This window comes from Xenopus laevis, chromosome 7L, assembly GCF_017654675.1.
Source record: "Xenopus laevis strain J_2021 chromosome 7L, Xenopus_laevis_v10.1, whole genome shotgun sequence".
Classification (NCBI taxonomy): Eukaryota; Metazoa; Chordata; class Amphibia; order Anura; family Pipidae; genus Xenopus; species Xenopus laevis.
The window spans coordinates 100,660,247-100,680,628 of record NC_054383.1 but is presented as its reverse complement, the minus strand read 5'-3'; the positions used below and the strand labels follow the sequence as shown (position 1 = coordinate 100,680,628).

The following is a 20,382-nucleotide window of genomic DNA, read 5'->3' as shown; positions in this document are numbered from 1 at the left end:
ATTAAAATCCTTCGAATCCCTCGATTCGAAGGATTTAATTATTCGATCGAACGATTTTTCCTTCGACCGTTCGCTCATACTAAATGCGGTAAATCCTTCGACTTCGATATTCAAGGGTCGAATATCAAGGGTTAATTAACCCTCGATATTCGACCCTAAGTAAATGTGCCCCTTACTGTTTCTATATATTCACAGCAGGTAAATAGATTTAGAGGGCCTTGCTCACGAGATCTTAGAAACCACTGTATAACCTAAATTCGTGATAAAACCAAATAAAAACACCTAAAGTTGGAGTATGTGATGATTGTTCCTACAACTAACTGATACCCTCTCAATTATGCAGTTGAACAGCACTACGCCTCTAACATTCGGAAGAACAAACTTGTCCAGAAGGACATCCGAATTGCTAAGAAACTCCAGGATGAAGAGGATCTGCAGTGCAAGGTCTTCAGCCTAGAAAAGCAAAAAGAAATGTGAGTTGTTTAGCATGGAATTTGGTTTTAGGTCTTTTAGGCCCTTTCTAAAAGAAAAAAGCCTTTGCACTTGTACTTTTAAAATGGATAGCAAGGAACACTAACACTTATATAGGGGGAGCATAGTTTCTATAATGTCGAACAATAAATTAGCGTTTCTATGTGGTGATGCAAGCCCGTTAGGTGAAATAATGTTTGCAGCTTCCTTGTTATCCTCCCCTCTGGATGGGATCCACAAACTGAATTTGTAAACACTAGAAAGGAAGCGCACAAAGATAAAATCCTTATAGTGCAGTATGTCCTATCAAGACACAAAATCAGATGTGGAAGTGCTGATACCCAATCGAATGCTCAAATCACTGTGCCAAAAGTAAATGTACCCAAACAGGTCACTCAGTAAGTAAGCCTACTCACCGGACCTAGTATATTGCTGGGTTTATTCTAATTGGAGATTCCTTTTCCATCTATTTCTTGAAGCTGTTCCTGTGGTAATCTTAAAAGGCTTGCTCGAAACTGGTTCCATTAGTGTTTTAATGAAGAACTAAAGCTTAACTAAAGAAGTAGCTAGAAATGTTGTACATTATGTTTTGGGCTTCTGTACCTGCCCAATGCAATCACAGCCCTTAAGCAGGCAAGATCTGTGTCTCCAAAGATGCCCCAGTAGCTCCCCACCTTCTTTTATGCTGATTCACTGCACATGTTCTGTACTGCTGTCACTTATTGAATTTAGGGACCCATTCACAATTTACAGTACACATAGACTATAAATGCCACACTATAAGGCTGATTAGTAATTAATATACATAACTAGAGAGGTACATTTCCTGAAGAAAATGTGAGTGGTGCTTGCCGTGGCAAAACTCAGGCCCCCCATATATGTTGGGTGTCTTGCCCAGTCGCCCCTGGTGCCTAGAGAGTACACAAAGTTGGTAGAATCCGGATTAAACCGGTGAAATTTAAAGCCAACCAAATTTTACCATTGAAATCAATCCAAACAAACTGGCTATTTTTGGCTCCGCCCACTTTTAAAAATTTGCAACCCAGTCACCAAATGGACCAAGTTTGAGCACTCTTACATTAACAGTGTAAGAATGACAGGAATTTAAATATTCCCATTGAATAGCGTTAGGTAAAATTTGATTGGCTGTCTTAAGCTCCGCCCATTTTTCTGAATTTTAACCCCAGTTACCTAGTCATGGTCAGTGCCAAGTTTGGGGCCTCCGGTTTTAAAACTGTGAGAACGGCGGTAATCAAAAATTTTACATTGAAGTCAATAGGTGAAAACGGATTGGCTGTTTATGGCTCCACCCACTTTTCCTAAATTTTGACCGCAGTCACCCAGTGAGTAATTGAGCCAAGTTTGGTACACCTAGCATTTAAACCGTGATAATAGCAGCAGTTTATCATTTTTCATTAAGGTCAAAGGCTGAAATCTGATTGGCTGTTGTTGCCCCGCCCCTTTTTTTCCTAATTGTGAACCACAGTCACTCAGTGACTAACATACCAAAGTTTGGGAATGCTGTCATTTAATGTGTAAAAATGGCAGCATTTCTATTTTTTTCTATTGAAAATCAATGAATGAAATTTGATTGGTTGTTGGTGGCTCCGCCCACTTTTTCTAAACTTGAAGTGGAAACCCCCAGCGACCACATTTGTGATATTCAAGGTCCCTGACATCAATACTGAGAGAATGGCAGCCTTCTTAATTTTTCCCATTAAAACCAATCAAAGAAATCTGATTGGTTGGTTTTGGCTCCACCCACTTTTCTTAATTTTAATCCCAGTCCCCCAGTGACCAACTGTGCCAACTTTGAGGAGGCTGCCATTAACCGTCTAAGAGCGGCAGCAGTTTAAAATTTTCCTATTTAATTGAATGGCTGAAATTTGATTGGCTGTTGTAGACTCCGCCCACTTTTTGTAAATTTTGGCCGCAGTCACCCAGTGACCCACGGTGCCAAGTTTGGGAGCTCTGGCTTTATTACTGTGAGAATTACAGCTGTTTACATTTTCTCATTGAAGTCAATAGGGAAAATCTGATTGGTTGTTTGCGGCTCCGCTCACTTTTTTGGGTCCCCAAAATAGGACAGAAAAGTCACAACACCCCATTCCCGAATAAGCTGAACGGTTTGACACCTCATTCATGGGTCTGCGACAAACTAATTATTCGATAAATTCCCCATTATAAGTCAATGGGGCAAATTTGGGGACCTCTCCTGCCCCGGGGGTAAAACTTATACCCTCGTGTGGGGTATCATCTGACACAGGTCGCAAACCTCTTCAAATGTGGTAAATTTAACGTTTCTACAAGATTCCCTCTCTGCGCTAGAATCCGTCAAAAGTTGGCCTCAATGTTAATCTATGGGACTTTTCGGGGTGGTTAATTGCCCCCGCAAGGGGCAATTAACCACCCACCCCTTAGAAAAGTCATACCACCCCATTCCCGATTAAGCCGCACGATTTGACACCTCATTCATGGGTCTAGGACAAACGGTGCGGGACTAGTTACGCGCCAAACTTTCATACGGAAGAAGAATAAAAATAAGTTTGCAAGATAACAGTAGTGATGCTTTGCTTCGCAAGCACCACTAATTACTACAGGGCAGCTCAAAAACCAACACAATTGGCATTAGAATTTTATAATCAGCCTTGTAGCATCATCTTATATTACAGACCAATCTCATTTTCTGTTTGATAATTTGTGACGACCCCTAATCTTAGCTTCTCAACAGCTGCTCAGAGTTTAATTCTCATTTAATGAGCGGTACCCCTTAGTAAAAAAAAGACACAAAAAGCAATAAAATTATTTTTGATTTAAGCAAGAGAGCCTACCTGTGCTGTTTTATGAGAAGGATAGAAAAATATTCAAGTTAAGAATACATTTAGCCTTTAACCAGTAGCACAGGATCAACCAGAGAAGGACAGATTTAGGGTGATGTCCACCCAAAAACAGTTTTGCATAATAAAAGAAAATTACCTTTACTAATGACTGTTGAATTATTTAAGTAATGTATATTGGAATGTTGCTTGGTTACATTTTTTATTAAGCACAAAAGCAGTTTTAGGTTGGAGTTCTCCTATAATGTAGAACTGCTTCTAAACCTCTACAGCCAAATTCTGCCTCTAAGATGAATAAAAGTATGAAAGGAACTCCAAGTTGCAACTTGGCAGAACTGATCAGGGAAAGCATCAACCCTTGAAGTCCACGAAGAAAAGAATACCTTGCCAAATAGAAATTCACTGGTTAAAAATGATTAGACCCTCGTTCGACTGTAACCAATTTATACCCAAGTTCAATCAACCAGCCCCATCTCTGATGTTTATCTGAGGGAGCGTGATAAAAAGAGCAAGTATGAAAGTAAGCGCCTCCCCAAAGGACCCAATGGTCTCTGAGCCGTTGTAACTCCTAAAACATTAACAAGGATTACAATTTGTGAAAACATTTTGAATTGAAATAGGATAGTAAGCTTCTTCCCACATCTAGAAAGTGAATCTATCTTTTAATGAAGATGGCTTTAGATAGAAGGTAAGTAGCCACAACACCACCTCATCCTGATGAAATTTGCAGACTTTCTGCAAATTTGCAAACATTCTGAGACAGAGTTAATTCATTGTTTCAAAAGGAAGTGCCTTGATTACCAGGTTTAAATTTAATGGAGGCACAGTCTTTATTATCCTGGGTGTTAGGGTGATTATTTATTTTAAAATTGTCGTAGGTAAAGATGTACGTATGTTGTTTAGTAACTGTATTTGTAAAGAACAAAACTAGGTGCGTATGTACAAGCACATATTCCCATTTTGGCGTTAAATGAAAGCTGGCCAAGTTGGACAATACCTCTGCCTGCATGTACCCATCTACATATTATTCTACATATATTCGCTTATTATTTTTTAATGTGATGGATGAAATGCCATTAAATAGCTAGCCGTTACTGTAAGTGGTTTGCACTCAGACACAAACACAGCTTCTCAGAAAGAGAGTGATGTCTCTGCCTCTCTGAATGCACAAAACAAGCAATGTCGTTACATATGAAACAGGCATTTATTAGTCATCATCAGCCCGATGCTTAATTTTTCTTTCCCTTACATCATTAATGAATTGTAAACTTACCCATATAAGCTATTTTACAAAGAATTAGCACAAATTGCCACACTAGAGTCTGAAAGCAAAATATAGGCGGTGCCCAGAAAATGGTCTAACTCTTTGGGCATCCTTCTGTGTGAAAGAGTTAGGGTTTTTACATTTTTCATAGCCTAAAGCTGTCCATACTAGGGATGCACCGAATCCACTATTTTAGGATTTGGCCGAATCCTGAATCCTTTGTGAAAGATTTGGCCGAATACCGAACTGAATCCTAACCCTAATCTGCATATGTAAATTAGGCAAATAGGGAAGAAAGAGAACCAAACGCAGAACGCGGGGTTAAAACATTTCTTACTTCCTTGTTTGTGTGATGAAAAGTCACGTAATTTTTTTGGATTTGGATTCGGTTTGGCCAGGCACTTGGATTCAGCTGAATCTGAATCTTACTGAAACAAATCCTGGTCAAATCCTGAACAGAATTCTGAATTTGGTGCATTCCTAGTCCATACACAGGTCAGTGTTAACTGCTGACCCAGTTATCCTTAGAATGAGGCTCCCTGACTGATCTCTTATTGGGGCTTGGCTCTTGGCTCAAATATTGAACTAACACATTGAGAGCAACTCACATCGGGCTTTGGGTGTGGTCCTTTTCTCTCAGAGCTGCACAGGCCCCTAATGTGATTTTGATATTGGTCCCTGCGTCAAAGCTTCAGATGAGCTTGATTTGGACCAATACTGTTGTGCCAAAATTGCCCATATTTCCACTTGCCAAAAGGCTGATCATTCTCCTATTTCTCCTAAAGTTCCAATCTTGCTCCGATTAACCCATGGCATCCAATAAGTAGCTTCTATTTACTGTTACTTGTCTTGTTTTTTTCTGTGAGCCACTTGACTGAGAGCAAACTCTATGATTACATTATCCAACAGTACTAAAATACAGTGGTTATTCTTTAGTGAGATTTCTTTATATTTGCCATCATGCCTTGTCTATGACTGTTAGCAAAGTTATGCAACTAGCTCTGTGGTTGGACAAGTCAACATTGTAAAGAACTGTGTGTGAAGCAGGTGAAGAGGTTACACAGAGGTCCTGTACAGAAAATTTGCGTCTGTAAATGCTTAATACATATACCTCATTTTTGAATTTGTCTCTACGAAAGAAATCCAGTTGGGTTCTGCAAGGATGATAACAGATGCCTATGGCAACCCCTAAGGAGATGCTTTGACGCCCCTAATCTCATGGGATTTCCTAATCTGCTTTATAGATATCTGGAAATGTTTGGGTTGATATCAGTTGGGTAAGCTTTTGTAAGGGTCCATACACAGGCTAATAAACTGCTGAATTACTGTAGTTGTGTTGATGGGACTGTGGGTGCACAGAGTGCAAGCCTTGGGTGCTAAAACTTCTTCACCTAGTTCTGCTTTTTTTCTGTAAATTGTAGACAAAGGGCAGTGAAAAACTTTTATAGAGCTTCTCTCTGCTAATGTTTTAAAAATACCTGTTTATCTTGTATTAAATTGTGTTTATTCTCAGTGAGGAACTGGACTCGGAATATGCTCGTGTCATTCAAGAAGAACTCCAAAAAAAAGCCCAGGAGTGCTTGCAGAGAGAAGAGGAAGACAAGGTAAGAGAAACCATTGTACAGTGTGACTAGACTATGTTTCTATGCTGAAAGGCCTAGTGAATCAACCCTCAATGCAGAGCTTGTAATGTTATCAGTAATGTTACATGGTATTAAAAGTAAAGTGCCTGGGGCACAGAGAAAGGGTCTTTAGTACAAGCTAAGTGGAGTTGAACTTAAAGGGGTTGTTCACCTTTAAATTAACTTTTGGTATGATGTAGAGAGTGATATTATTAGACAATTTGCGGTTGGTTTTCATGTTTGGTTATTTTTGTTTTTTTAGTTTATTCGGCAGCTCTGCAGTTTCAGCAATCTGTTTGCTATAGTCCGAATTACTGTAGCAACCATGTATTGATTTGAATAAGAGACTGGACTAAGAATAGTAGAGGCCCGAATAGAAAGATGAGTAATAAAAAAGTTGCAATAACAATAAATTTGTAGCGTTACAGAGCATTTGATTTTTAGATGGGGTCAGTGACAGTAGCAATATCAGATGAATGCAAGTTGAGGCAGGCACTGATGGTTCACATACAGACAAACAGTCTAGGGTAGGGTCAGTCAGTGATCAGCAGTAACAGGTCAGGCCACAACAGAAGGTTTTAAGAAATAGTTGGTAACTTCGGGCTGTTGTTAACCTTTGAGTTAACGTTTAGTATGATCCAGAGAATGATATTCTGAGATAATTTGCAATTGGTTTTAATTTTTTATTGTTTGTGGGTTTTTGAGTTATTTAGCTTTTTATTCAGAGGCTCTGCAGTTTGCAATTTCAACTATTTGGTTGTTAGGGCCCGAATTACCCTAGCAACCTTGCATTAATTTGAATAAGAGACTACAATATAAACAGCAGAGACCTGATTAGAAAGATGAGTAATAAAAAGTAGCAGTACCAATACATTCGTAGCCTTACAGAGCATTTGTATTATAGATGGGTTCAGTGACACCTATTTGAAAGTTGGAAAGAGTCAGAAGAAGGCGGCAAAATAACAAAAAAAACTATAAAAAAAAATAATGAAGACCAATTGAAAAGTTGGCCATTCTATAACATACTAAAATTTAACTTAAAAGTGAAAAACCCCTTTAAATGGAACTCTGAGCCATTTAAGACTGAATTGAGGTGAGATTTACAAGATCTAGGGGCAGATTTACTAAAGGGCTAAGTGGCCGTCGCTAGTGAAATTTGCCAGAAATTGCCAGTTTACTAACAGATGTAGAGGACAATTGGCTAGCGAAAGAGACCGTAGCTAGCGCAGTTTTGTACCCTATCACCAGGCAAATTTTCACTTGGGCAAACAATCGTTACTCAAGTGTGTTTTTTACAGAACGTTACCTATTTTGCCAGTTTCCCTCGCCACCTTAGACCTGGCGAAGTGGTAAGATGAAGCTTTATCTTCCTCAATCTTATGTCAGTGACATCATATCCTCTGTGCGGAAAAGTCATAAATGTTTTGAAAAAAAAAAACGCTGGCGTTCTTTCATTTTTTAAAGCGGCTTTGCCTTCAAAAGTCCTAACTATTAAAGATTTTTGTGTTAACATTTATTTCTAACCATTTGAGGGGCATGGCACATTTGTTTAGGGTGGGCTTATGTCTAGGGCATTAGAGGATCTCTTTTGTCTTTATTTTGCTTCCTTGGACATTTGTAATAATAAGTGGCCACTTCAAGCATTTGCACCAACATCTCTAATAAAGACGTCTATACGACCTATATGTACCCACCCTATCCAAATTGACCTAAGCGTAAGTGTACTAACGAAGTTTCACTAGGCAGAATTGAATGCTAAAAAATTCTCTCACTGACAAATTAACGCTAGTGAAATTTTGACAGCGTTCAGCTGCTGAGACGCAACTTCACATTTTAGTGAATTAGCTTAGTGGTAACGAATTTACACCTGGCGAAGTGGCGTGAACTGTGGTGGAGTGTTTGCTGGTGAAAATTCACCGCTAAAGGACCCGAAGTCACAAAAGAAGCCAACTCGAAGTCCTGATGCTGCGAAAAGAGCCAAAGTCACGAAAGTAGCCGAACTTGAAGTCCCAAACCGCGAAAAGAGCCAAAGACATCAAAGGAGACAAAATTTAAGTCCTCGAAAGGACCCAAAGCTGCGAAAAGAGCCGAAGTCACGCAAGGAGACGAAATTGAAGTATTGAAGCAGCAAAAAGACTCAAAGTCACGAAAGGAACCAAACTTGAAGTCCTAAAGCCGCAAAAAGACTTGAAGTCACAAAAGGAGCTGAATTTGAAGTCCCAAACTTGAAGTACCGAAGTCACGAAAGGAGGCGAAATTTTAGTCCTAAAGCCGCGGAAAGACTCAAAGTCAAGGAGCCAAATTTGAAGTCCTGAAGCTGTGAAAAGACCCAAAGTCATGAAAGGAGCCAACTTGAAGTCCTGAAGCCATGAGTTCAGTTCTAGTGAACACCAATGTGTGTTTTTTTATTTTATTAAACCCCTGGCCACCAATGTATTATTTTAATACTCTATAGGCCCTGCCACCAATGATTTTTAAAAAAACTTTTATGGGTGCCCTGGCTCCAATGTTTTTTTTTTTAAACTTATAGGGGGGCCCTGGTCACCAGTTATTTTTTTAACTTGTAGGGGGGGCTCTGACCACCAATGTTTTTTTTTAAAAAAAAAACTTTTATGGGGGGCCCTGGCACCACAGTTTTTTTTTTTAAATTATAAGGGGGCCCTGACCCTGACCTGGCGCTGTAAGGCTTACATGCATGATGTGCAGGGGCGCAGAAAACTGCTTATTCTCAGAATGACCACAAATCACCTTGGCCATGCAGAACTTCAAATAAAATATGAAGCTGTTACAAGAATGAATTTAGAGGAAACAATGAGCTGGTTACAAGGATTCAATTACTTGTAGGCATCATGTGGCTGTAAGTTAACCCATTTCCTCTAAAGCAAAGGTATACATGAACACGTGTAGGCACAAAAAGATGGACAGGTAATACCATACTGTTGTACGGACCCAAGCAATGGATGGAACAATGGCGGAGTGCCTTTTTATGCACAACATGAATACTTCTTTTGCTTAGTAGATAATCCCATCTCCAATTCCCTTGAAATCAACAAGGAGCCTCTTTTTCTGCAGTGGGAGCACACTAGAATCCAGAATACAAAGTTAGATCTTGCAGATGTTGTTCCAGAACAAAGAACATGACACTAACAAATCTACTAAATGCTCAGATGAGATCAGGCATAAACGTAAGGAATTAAGTGAGATCAGGGGAGGTTTCGTTGATACACTATGACTAGTGGAATATATTGCTACATTGTATTACACCTTTCTATTCAGGCCATCTCTCATTCAAATTCCAGTTTTTATTCAAATAAGTGCGTGGTTGCTAGGGTAATCTGGACCCTAGCAACCAGAGAGCTCAAAAACTCAAAAACGGCAAATAATAAAAAAAAATGGAAACCAATTGCAAATTGTCTCAGAATATCACCCTGTACAGTCACCATACTAAAAGTTAACTATCCCTTTAAATGAAGCTCCATATAAAATAAAATCTACAAAGAGAGTATGTTGCAATTTACAGAGGTATCTCGAATATCCAGTCCGGTCTTCCATTTCCTCCCCGAAGTTGAAATCTAACTGTGCTGTAAAACAGAAAGATTATCTACTTATTATTCTTTCCCTTCCTGCAATTGTTTCGGTGTCCTCCCCTAGACAGGCAGCTGGAACCACGTTGTGACTTGTCTGACTTTTGCCATAAAAACACTGGGACTCACAGGAAATGTATGTTTTTGTAAAGCAACTGTTTGCAAGCTTTTAAATGCCATCTAATTTAAACTGTTCTAAACATAAAACAGCACCGGTGACACATAATTATTTTTTAGTTTGGATCAGGTACAAACTACTGTTTTATTATTACAGAGAAAAAGGAAATCATTTTTACAAATTTGGATAAAATGGAGTCTATGAGAAATGGCCATTCCATAATTTAGAGCATTCTGGATAATGGTTTTCCGGATAACAGATCCCCATACCTGTATCGTGTGTGTGTGTTTGTGTATATATGTGTATAAAAAAATATGTGTATAATATATATATATATATATATATATATATATTTTTTTTTTTTTTAAATGTTGAAAATTATTTGGTATTAAATTCATTAGTAATAATAAAATAGCAACACACTCTGAGCCACATTTACTAAGCTCGAGTGAAGGATTCGAATATAAAAAACTTCGAATTTCAAAGTATTTTTTTGTGTACTTCGACCCTCAACTTCGATTCGAACTAAAAATCGTTCGACTATTTGACCATTCGATAGTCGAAGTACTGTCTCTTTAAAAAAACTTTGACTACCTACTTCGGTAGTTTAAACCTACTGAGGTACAATGTTAGGGGGACCTTCCCCATCACTTTCCTCAGCTTTTTTTGATCGAAGTAAAATCCTTTGATCGATCGATTAAAATCCTTCGAATTGTTAGATTCTATGGATTTTATCGTTCGATCGAATGATTTTTACTTTGATCGATCGATCAAAGTATTTGTGATAAATCCTTGGAATTCGATATTGGAATTTCGAATGGTTTAACTTCGAGGGTTAATTAACCCTTGATATTCGACCGTGTATAAATGTGCCCCTCTGTGTAGGAGAGAGGTGCCAGTGCAGAAATTGATATTCTGCCCACCATTCATGTTAATCTAATGTCATGTGTTAAACACAGAGAAAGTTCAGATAAAATGACATTCTAGTAGTCTGAATAAGACTTTTTGGGTGTAACCCAAAAAAAAAAAAAAACCTAAAGAAGAATGTATAATAATAATAATATAAGCAAAAATAAGCAATGTATAATAATAATAATAATAATAATAATAATAGCAATAATGATTTATTACATTGTCAATAGTTTAAAAGTTATTTATAAATGAAGCTGCTGTTGCTTGCACCATCTACGTTTTCTCTTGCTTGTTCTGACTTTTGAAACGATGTAGCACAGACCTGTGAATAAGCATCCAAGGCTGACTTCTGCTACATTGTTTCAAGAGACTGAACCAACAGTGCAGAAAGAGACCGCTAAATAATGCTTTTAGTAGCAAATTGCACTTGCAAATAACAGTAAAACCATTTTTATTTTTTAATGAATGTTTATTGGAAAATTGCTTAGTTTATAATTTCGTACATTAGACAAGATTTTGCTTTGGGGTGTATATGCCGTTTAATGCAGTAAAATGTAAAATGTGCTTTGAGTGGAACCCGTTTATCTTTATAACATCGCTTGCTTGCTTTACTTGCTACATTCCTGTAATGTTTTTTCCTGGCAGTCTTTTCATCTGTGACACTGATTATGTAGCTGCTAACCACACTGGCGAGAGAGTCTGCAATTACTTCAATCCCTCGCGACTCTCGCACCGCAGCAGGGGACAGCAGTAAATAAAATTATTCGACTTCATCCAGTTATAGTATATACTTTTCGTGCTTTTGTTTTTTGTGTGGAAGTCGTGAAAATGACCTTTGGGTTAAACTATTGAAACTCCCTGCGTAGAGTTTGCCGTACCAGCAGACATGAAACATGACCACAATGGTTAACCAGAACTTGAGTCACTGTTGGGAAAAGCTCTCTTGAAAATTACTGTACTTTTTCTTTTTTTTTCTTATTTTTGAATGTGGTTACTGGTTACAGTAACACTGCTGTTGGTTCTTATGAGATGCTTGGCAGGGCCCGTTAATATTATTCACATACTAATGTAGATGTTCGAAGGCGCTGGATAAAGAGCTAATGATGCTTATCAAATGCCGTGCTCATATCTTCACATACCTTGGGTATCTGTTCTTCTTACTATAGTCCCTATATTTTTGTTTGCACGTGGCCCTTAGCAGGGGTGTAACTACAGAGGAAACAGACCCTGCGGCTGCAGGAGGGCCCAGGAGGTATAGGAGTCCCATGAAGCCATAATTCATATACAGTTTCAATAAATATTGCTAAACCAGATCAACCTCTAGACATTTTGGGGGCCTGAAAAATAATTTGCTGTGGAGCCCAGTAATGTCTAGTTACGCCACTGGCCCTTAGTTTCACAGGTTCTGGTCTGAATCTGAAGCTTAGTGTGGTTTGTGGGTGGGGCTTCCTGCATTAAAAAATGTTCTTCTTTGGGCTCCTTCAACACTACCAACCCTATTGTAAGGTTATTTATCAAAGGTTGAATTATGTGAGCTTTTTAAAACCTCGAATGAACTCGAATGGTTCCTAAGTTAAGAAAAAAGTTGAATGGAAAAAAAAACTAGATTCAGTTCAGGGTAAACAACCTGAAAACTCTAATTGATTTTGAGTTTTCAGAGAAAAAAAACTCGAATCGCTTAAATTGATTGTGTTTTTGAGCGAAACTTACCGAAAACTGGAACATCATGAAGGCTACAAACATCTTCAAATGGTTCAAGGAACCTCTGCTATTGACTTCTACATGAACTCAATAGGTTTTAGATGGCGTATTTTCAGATTCAAGCTATTTCCAGGGTCAGGGTATAATAAATCTCAAAAATTAAACTGAATTGAATTTTGACCAAACACGAATTTTAGTAGAAAACCTTGGGATTGGCCTCTTTCTGTGGATCCTCTCTCTTGCTAGACAGAAGAGGCCAGGGCCGAAACTAGGGGTAGGCAGAGTAGGCACGTGCCTAGGGCGCAAAGATGGGGGGGCGCCAGGCACGTACCTGCTCTGTTGCCTACCCCATTGTCCGGTCCTGTCTCTCCCCGACTGCTGTGGATATTTTTCCATAATTGCGCTTCCATAGCGCAGTTTCACGCCTGCGCAACAGAGCAAGCACTAGGCTCTTTTTTATTGCCAAAACTGTCAAATTTGACTAGAGAATACCGTGATTTATCATACTCTGGCCCTTTTAGAACTCAAATTCGACTATTTGCCACCTAAAACCTGCCGAATTGCTGTTTTAGTCAATGGGAGACATCCTGGGATCAATTTGAAGTTGTTTTCTGCCTTCCTGACAGCAATCAACTTCAAATAGCTTCCTTCCCAGAGAAAAAAACCTCAAATCGAGTTTCAAAACTAATTAAATTCGATTCGAATTTGAATCAATTTTTCGGGTCAATCCTATTCACCCGAGTTTAGAAAATTAGATTTTTTTAATTTCAAGTTTATGGGAGTTTTAAAAAAAACTCCCATGAATTCGAAATTCGACCCTTGATAAGTCTGCCCCTTAGTCGATTCAGAGGTTCTGTTATGTTCTCTCCCTTCATGCAACTGATGAAGACAATTAAACCCTCTTATGGAAGTCATTATTTACTCAAGGTGCTGCCATGTGACATCTTGCAGCCTGGGCAGGGTTGGTATGATATGAGCAGGGTGCTGGAAAGAAGCACCCAGAAATTTTACAGAGCAGGCAAGGTTTAGGCAGTGGCCATGCATATTGTCTAGCACAGAGGGTGGATAGACTGGCCAGGCAAATTACAGAGCAGGGAATGAGTGACTATGAAGAATACCTGGCCATGGAGGCAGGAGAAAGAAAAGAGCAAGCATTCCTGTTACAGACTAGGGAGGGAGGAAGGAGTTAGCAGTTGTGTTTGTGGTTTGCTGGCAGTATGAGACTGTGGGAGGATTGTGCGGAGAATCTTTGTGTGGTTTGTGGGTGGGGCTTCCTGTGTTGAAAATGTTCTTCTTTGGGCTCCTTCAAAACTACCGAGCCTATAGTAAGGTTATTTATCAAAGGTTGAATTATGTGAGCTTCTTAAAACCTTGAATGAACTCGAATGTTTTCTAATTTAAGAAAAAACTTGACTGGAAAAAAAAAACTCGATTCAGTGAGCTCAGGGTAAACAACTTGAAAACTCTAATTGTTTAGAGAACAGAATTGTTTCGAAGAAAAGAAAACTCGAATTGATCGAGTTTGCAAAAGAAACCCACTGAAAAAAACTTGAACATCATGAAGACTATTAACATCCTGTGTCGGACTGACCCACCGGAATACCAGGAAAACTCCCAGTGGGCCCTGGTGTCAGTGGGCCCTCCAGCTTGTAAACATTTGGCATATTTCATGGCCATTCCCTATTTCTATAAGAACAAAAGGGGCTAAATAGATGGAACAATAGATTATAGTATGTACAGAAAAGAGAATAGGGGAATAGAGGTTGAATGAGGAGAAAAAAAATAATACTGAGGATGGGCCCCTGGTCTAAGGTATTTTGGTGGGCCCCTGGTGTCCCAGTCCAACACTGAACATCTTCAAATGTTCAAGGGACCTCTGCCATTGACTCCTACATGACCTTGACAGGTCTTAGATGGTGTATTTTCGGATTCAAGCTATTTTCAGGTTCGGTGTATAATAAATCTTGAAAAACTCAAGTTTTTTTCTTTAAAAAACAAAATAAATTTTTGACCAACACAAATTTTCGTGGAAAAACTTGGGATTGGCCTCTTTCTGTGGATCCTATCTTGCTGGAGGGGGTGGTTGGCGACAGAAGAGTCGGGGTATAATAATAATAATATTATTATAATAATATAAGAAGAAGAAGAAGACAGTGTTAGGAAAGATCTGTGATAGCTCACTATAGGGGTGAGAGTCAGGATTGGAATAACTAGCTGAGCAGCCTTAGGCTCCAACCAGAAGGCCAGAACGATTAGTGCCCCGGGAGTCAACCCGCCAGGTTAGGCACTCCAGAGCTTGAGAATTCGTTCTGATCTGTGAGTGATGCCTCTGGGTGTCTGCAACTGCTATGGCCGTGTAACATCATTAAATTAATTCATCATTCATGAGACTTGTCTGGCCAAGTCTGAGATGCCACATCTGCAAAATAGTTTTACAATTATGCTAAAAGGGTGGTCCACCTTCTTTTAGTATGTTTTTTATTGGCAAATTCTAAGCAACTTTTCATTTTCATTATTTCTTTCTAATATTTTTTAAATTTTTGCCGCTTTCTTCTGACTCTTTCCAGCTTTCAAATGGGGTCACTGACCCCATCTAAAAACAAATGCTCTGTAAGGCTACCAATGTATTGTTATTGGTAGTTCTTATTACACACCTTTCAAAGCTGCCCTCTTCTATTTATATTCCAGTCTCCTAGTCAAATGCATTGTTGCTAGGGTAATTTTGACCCTAGCAACTAGACTGCTGAAAAAACACAAATAATAAGAGATTAAAACCAATTGCATATTGTCTGAGATCATCGCTCTGTACATTGTACAAAAGTTAACTCAAAGGTGAACAACCCTTTTAGTCAAAGTACTAGGTACCATCTTATTATGGAGAAAAAGTAAATCAAGCAAAACAGAATTATCTGGGAAGTGATGGCGCTGCATTTTAGAGCTTTCTAAATATTGGGTTTCTGTGTAATGGATGCCCTTGAGGAAAAGCAGGCACATTGATTGGCTGAAAGAGAGAAGGTTCCTTGGAAAGCTGGGGCTACAAAGTCTTGAGTGCATGAATCAGTCAATGGTCAGTCATCTGGTGACATTAAAAACTAAAGTCATATTTTTTTGATATTAAGATATGCTTTGTCAATTGAGAGGCAAAAAACTGTGGCCTATTCCCACTTTTCATTCTCCAAAGACAGGCCTAAATACGGGTAAATTTTAATGCTCAAGTCACTTGCCACTTTGCCAAAATCCTAACACATTTTTTGTTCAGTGCTTTTTCTTTAATTTACAGTGAGTTTTATGCATAAAGTTGCACCTTATAAAGTACATATTTTCTCCTTTACACAAACATCTGAATATATGCCTAAATATACAGGTATGGGACCTGTTAACCAGAATGCTTGGGACCTGGGGTTTTCCAGATAACAGATATTTCTGTAATTTGGATCTTCATACCTTAAGACTACTACAAAATCATGTAAACATTAAATAAACCCAATAGGCTGGTTTTGCTTCCAATAAGGATTAATTATATCTTAGTTTAGATCAAGTACAAGGTACTGTTTTATTAATACAGAGAAAAAGGAAATCATCTTTAAAAATTTGGATAAAATGGAGTCTATGGGAAATTGCCTTTGTGTAATTCGGAGCTTTCTGGATAACTGGTTTCCATATAACAGATCCCATACCTGTACTGAGAAATCCCATCCGGATACTTTCTGTATATTTTGTTGGGAAGGCCAAACTGCTCATTCGCTGCCCTCTTGTGGTATTTTTCTGTAATGTGATTGTAATTCTTGTCAGTAGGAAAGCTTCTAATTCTTGGCTGTTCTCATTTATTTTTAAAAGGGTTGTTCACATTGGAGACAACTTTTAGTATGATGTAGAGAGTGATATTCTGAGAAAATCTGCAATCGGTTTTCATTTTCTGTTATTTAAGGTTTTTGAGTTATTTAGCTTTTTATTCAGCAGCTCTGCAATTTGCATCTTAAGCAATCTGGTAGCTAGGGTCCAAATTACCCTAGCAACCATGCATTGATTTGAATAAGAGACTGGAATATGAATAGGAGGGGACCTTACTAGAAAGATGAGAAATAAAAAGTAGCAATAACAATACATTTATGACCTTATAGAATATAGAGCATTTACTTTTTAGAAGGGGTCAGCAACACCCTTTTGAAAACTGCAAAGAGTCAGAAGAAAAAAGGAAATAATTATCAAACTATAAAAAATAAATAATGAAAACCATTGAAAAGTTGCTTCGAATTTGCCATACTATTACATACTAAAAGTTACCTTAAAGGTGAACCACCCCTTTAAAGAAAGAAGGTTTTCAATTCATTGTGCAAATGCATCTTATCGGTTATCACTTGTTCATGTTATACCAGTCACTTCATATATCACATACCACTTCATCTGTAAATCCAATATCCTATATTATTCATAGTCTTATTAATATTTCAATAAATAATACACTAATCAAAGTAAAAAAAATAATTCTATAGAATTCATAACTCCGCGAAAACAGTATAGAGTTCATTTATGCTTGGTTTAAAAAAATCCATGTTCCTGGATCTTATTAATGCTGCTAAAAAAAAATCCCTCTTATTTGTAAAGGGGTTATAATGTGGAGCCAAAAATCAGTTAACTATATAACTATATATAAGCCGAGCAATTGTGTCTGTAGTCAAAAGCCTCGATGTAAACTGATGGCATAGTTAATTCATCAGATTTATTAATATAGGTGTGGTGACCACTGACCAGGGCCATAGCTACTATATTGGCACCTGTGGGCCAGTGGTGTAATAAGATATTACTGGTCCCCACAGCAAATTTTATTTCAAGCCCCCAAAATGTTTTAAAGGAAAACTTTACCACCAAAATGAATATTTAAGCAAGAGCTAGTTTATATCATATTAAGTGACAAATTAAAGAATCCAAACTGGAATATATATTTAATTAAATATTGCCCTTTTACATCTCTTGCCTTGAGCCACTATTTTGTGATGGTCTGTGTGCTGTCTCAGAGATCACCTGACCAGAAATACTGCAGCTCTAACTGTAACAGGAAGAAGTGTGGAAGAAAAAGACAGAACTCTGTCTGTTAATTGGCTCATGTGACCTAACATGTATGGTTTGTTTGTATGCACTGTGAATCCTAGGGGGCGGCCCTTGTATTTTAAAATGGCAGTTTTCTAATAATGATTACCCAATGGCACATACTGCTAAAAAAGTATATTATTATGAAAATGGTTTATTTACATGAAGCAGTGTTTTATACATGAGCTGTTTTATGCAAAGTCTTTTTATAGAGACCTACATTGTTCGCGGGGTATAGTTTTCCTTTAACTTATTTTATCAATATTTATTGAAATTGTATATAAATACAATGCATATAGGGCCCATATTCCTCCTGGGCCCCCTGCAGCCACAGGTTAAGCTTCCTCTGTAGTTACGTCTCTGCTGTGGGCCCATGCCCAGGGAAGCAGCTTTAAGGGGGCAGCCCACATGTACCTATATGGTAAATAGAGTAATTACTTTTAAAAAAGCAAATTTCCTCCAGCCCGACTGCCGAATAGTAGCTGCTATACAGCCCTGGTGATGACAAGAAAGGTATAGTAGCTGTTATCTGGAACCCTGTTATCCAGAAAGCTGTGAATTACGGGAAGGCCATCTCCCATAGACCCCATTTTATCCAAAAATTCCAAATTTTTAAAAATGATTTCCTTTTTCACTTTAATAATACAGGTATGGGATCTGTTATCCAGAGTTATTGTTACTCTGTATTACTTATCTTTCTATTCAGGCCCTCTCCTATTTATATCCCAGTCTCTTATTCCATTTAGTGCATGGTTGCTAGGGTAATTTGGACCCTAGCAAACAGATTGCTGAAATTGCAAACTGGAGAGCTGCTGAATAAAAAGCTAAATAACTCAAAAACCACAAATGATAAAAAATAAAAACCAATTGCAAATTGTCTCAGAATAACACTCTCTACACCATACTAAAAGTTAATTTCATTGTGAACAACCCCTTCAACAGTTGCTTCTGTTTCAGATGATGTGTACCATTGTTCATATAATGATAACACTTTAGTACAGACCCAGAGAGGGGATTTCCAGCTCTACTTATGCAGCACACGACTTTCATTTTAGCACCATGCGCATCAGTCTCATGTTATTCCAACTTACACTGCGCCCAGTCACACTTGCACCCTCGCAAAAAAAACATAAAGGTCATTCTGAATTTCCCCTGGGGGTGGAAGACCTTTTTAATCTGACATACCATCAAAACACAGGAAATAGGGAGTAGAAATTAAACAGTTCTGCTTGTCTCACCCTGTGCATCAGTGGGAGTTAGAGAGCTCAGTAACCTTAGCAATACCAGTAATTGTGAATTATACACTGGAATCAGAGATACTCATGTATTCAAAGCTAAAAGAAAAGCAAATTGCGCTTAATTCGTGAATATCTGAGCACATCATCGGGCCGAGAGCTGTTTTGCATTGAAGGGTGCTTTTTACGTACTCACTTGGAATTTCCAGTTGGTGTGTATTTCCTGGGACAAACCAATAGCCTTTCTTCTTGAAATTCTGGAAAAGTGTTTATTGGATTTAAGCAAAAAGCATGAATAGAATGGTTTGATATCATTTCCTCTAATCCAGCTGGTTTCCTTGAAAGGGAATTAGTCATGTTAAAGCTACAAAGCAAGCACTTCCATGAAGGATCGGGTTGTACATACGTATCTAGCCTTTACCTAGTCTTGAATTAATAGGAACGTTCCCCGCACTGCCACAGCTGTATAGTAGAATGCATCCAATCCTCCACGGGTACACCGCTATCCCGATATATACTTCTTGGAAACCTTTACCTAGTCTCTTGCTTTGCTCAAAAACAAATCCTTAAAGGAGAAGGAAAGTCATCCTGCACTTGGGGGCACCAATTGTTAGGCACCCCCAACTGATTGTATTGCCTTAAAGGAGAAGGAAAGCTCCAAGACAGTTTATTGCCAACAGATAAGCCACAATAGTGCAAGCTAGAACACTATATTAATTCTGTAAAATGCTTTACCATACCTGAGTAAACATATATAGACACCAGGGCCGGAACTAGGGGTAGGCAGGATAGGCACCTGCCTAGGGCGCAGTCAACAGGGGGCGCAAATAGGAGAATTCTTTTTGCGTTTTTACTTGACCTTTATGGTTTTTAACTTTAAGCAAGTGCTGCCTAACCTTTTTGGCCGCCCCAGTCCTGATTTCCATATGACGCGCACACTTTTATTTTCCTTTGCGCTCTCGATCCCCTTTCTTGCAGGCCAGAGCCATTGCAGTGTGCGCATGCGCTGTATGCGGCTGCGCGTGCGTACGTCATTATCATAGATGATGGGAGAGGAGGCTGAGACCTGGTGCACTGGTGTTACTCGTGTTGGATAAAGAGACAGAACTTTGCAATTTTTTTGTCATTGGCTGCTGCTGGCACAGGTAGATGAGGCAATCAGGGAGGAGCGCACATTTTATTTGGCTGGAGGATGACTGCTGGTACAGGTACATGGGGCAATCAGGATGGGGGATTATATTTATTTGGCTGGATGATGACAATCATACCCTGATTTAAGACAATCATACCCTGATTTTTTTTTATGACAATCATACCCTGATTTTAAGTTTTGCCACATTTCACTGCTTTTCTGAGGTTCCACCAATATATAATGTATAATAAATTTCTCTGATTTTTCACCATTATACCCCTGAAAAGCTTAATATGGGGATTCTACTATATTCCACTTAGGCGTGTTTGCACTTTGTTTATTTAAATACTGCTGATAAAACATGATAAAATTATCCAACTGAAAATTATGTTTTGGTTTTACTGAATAATAACATTTG

The 20,382-nt window shown here is 38.5% G+C and overlaps 1 protein-coding gene across 4 annotated transcripts in view; it reads left to right on the top strand.

The window, feature by feature from the left end:
- Positions 1–20,382, top strand: part of XB5818699.L (provisional ortholog of coiled-coil domain containing 50 L homeolog) — a 77,173-nt gene that overhangs the window by 32,801 nt on the left and 23,990 nt on the right. For all 4 annotated transcript variants that reach the window (XM_018226099.2, XM_018226098.2, XM_041569383.1 and 1 more), the window contains exons 4-5: positions 344–473; positions 6,086–6,176. In XM_018226099.2, coding sequence (XP_018081588.1) covers positions 344–473; positions 6,086–6,176 — 221 coding nt within the window. The remainder of the gene's footprint in view (positions 1–343; positions 474–6,085; positions 6,177–20,382) is intronic.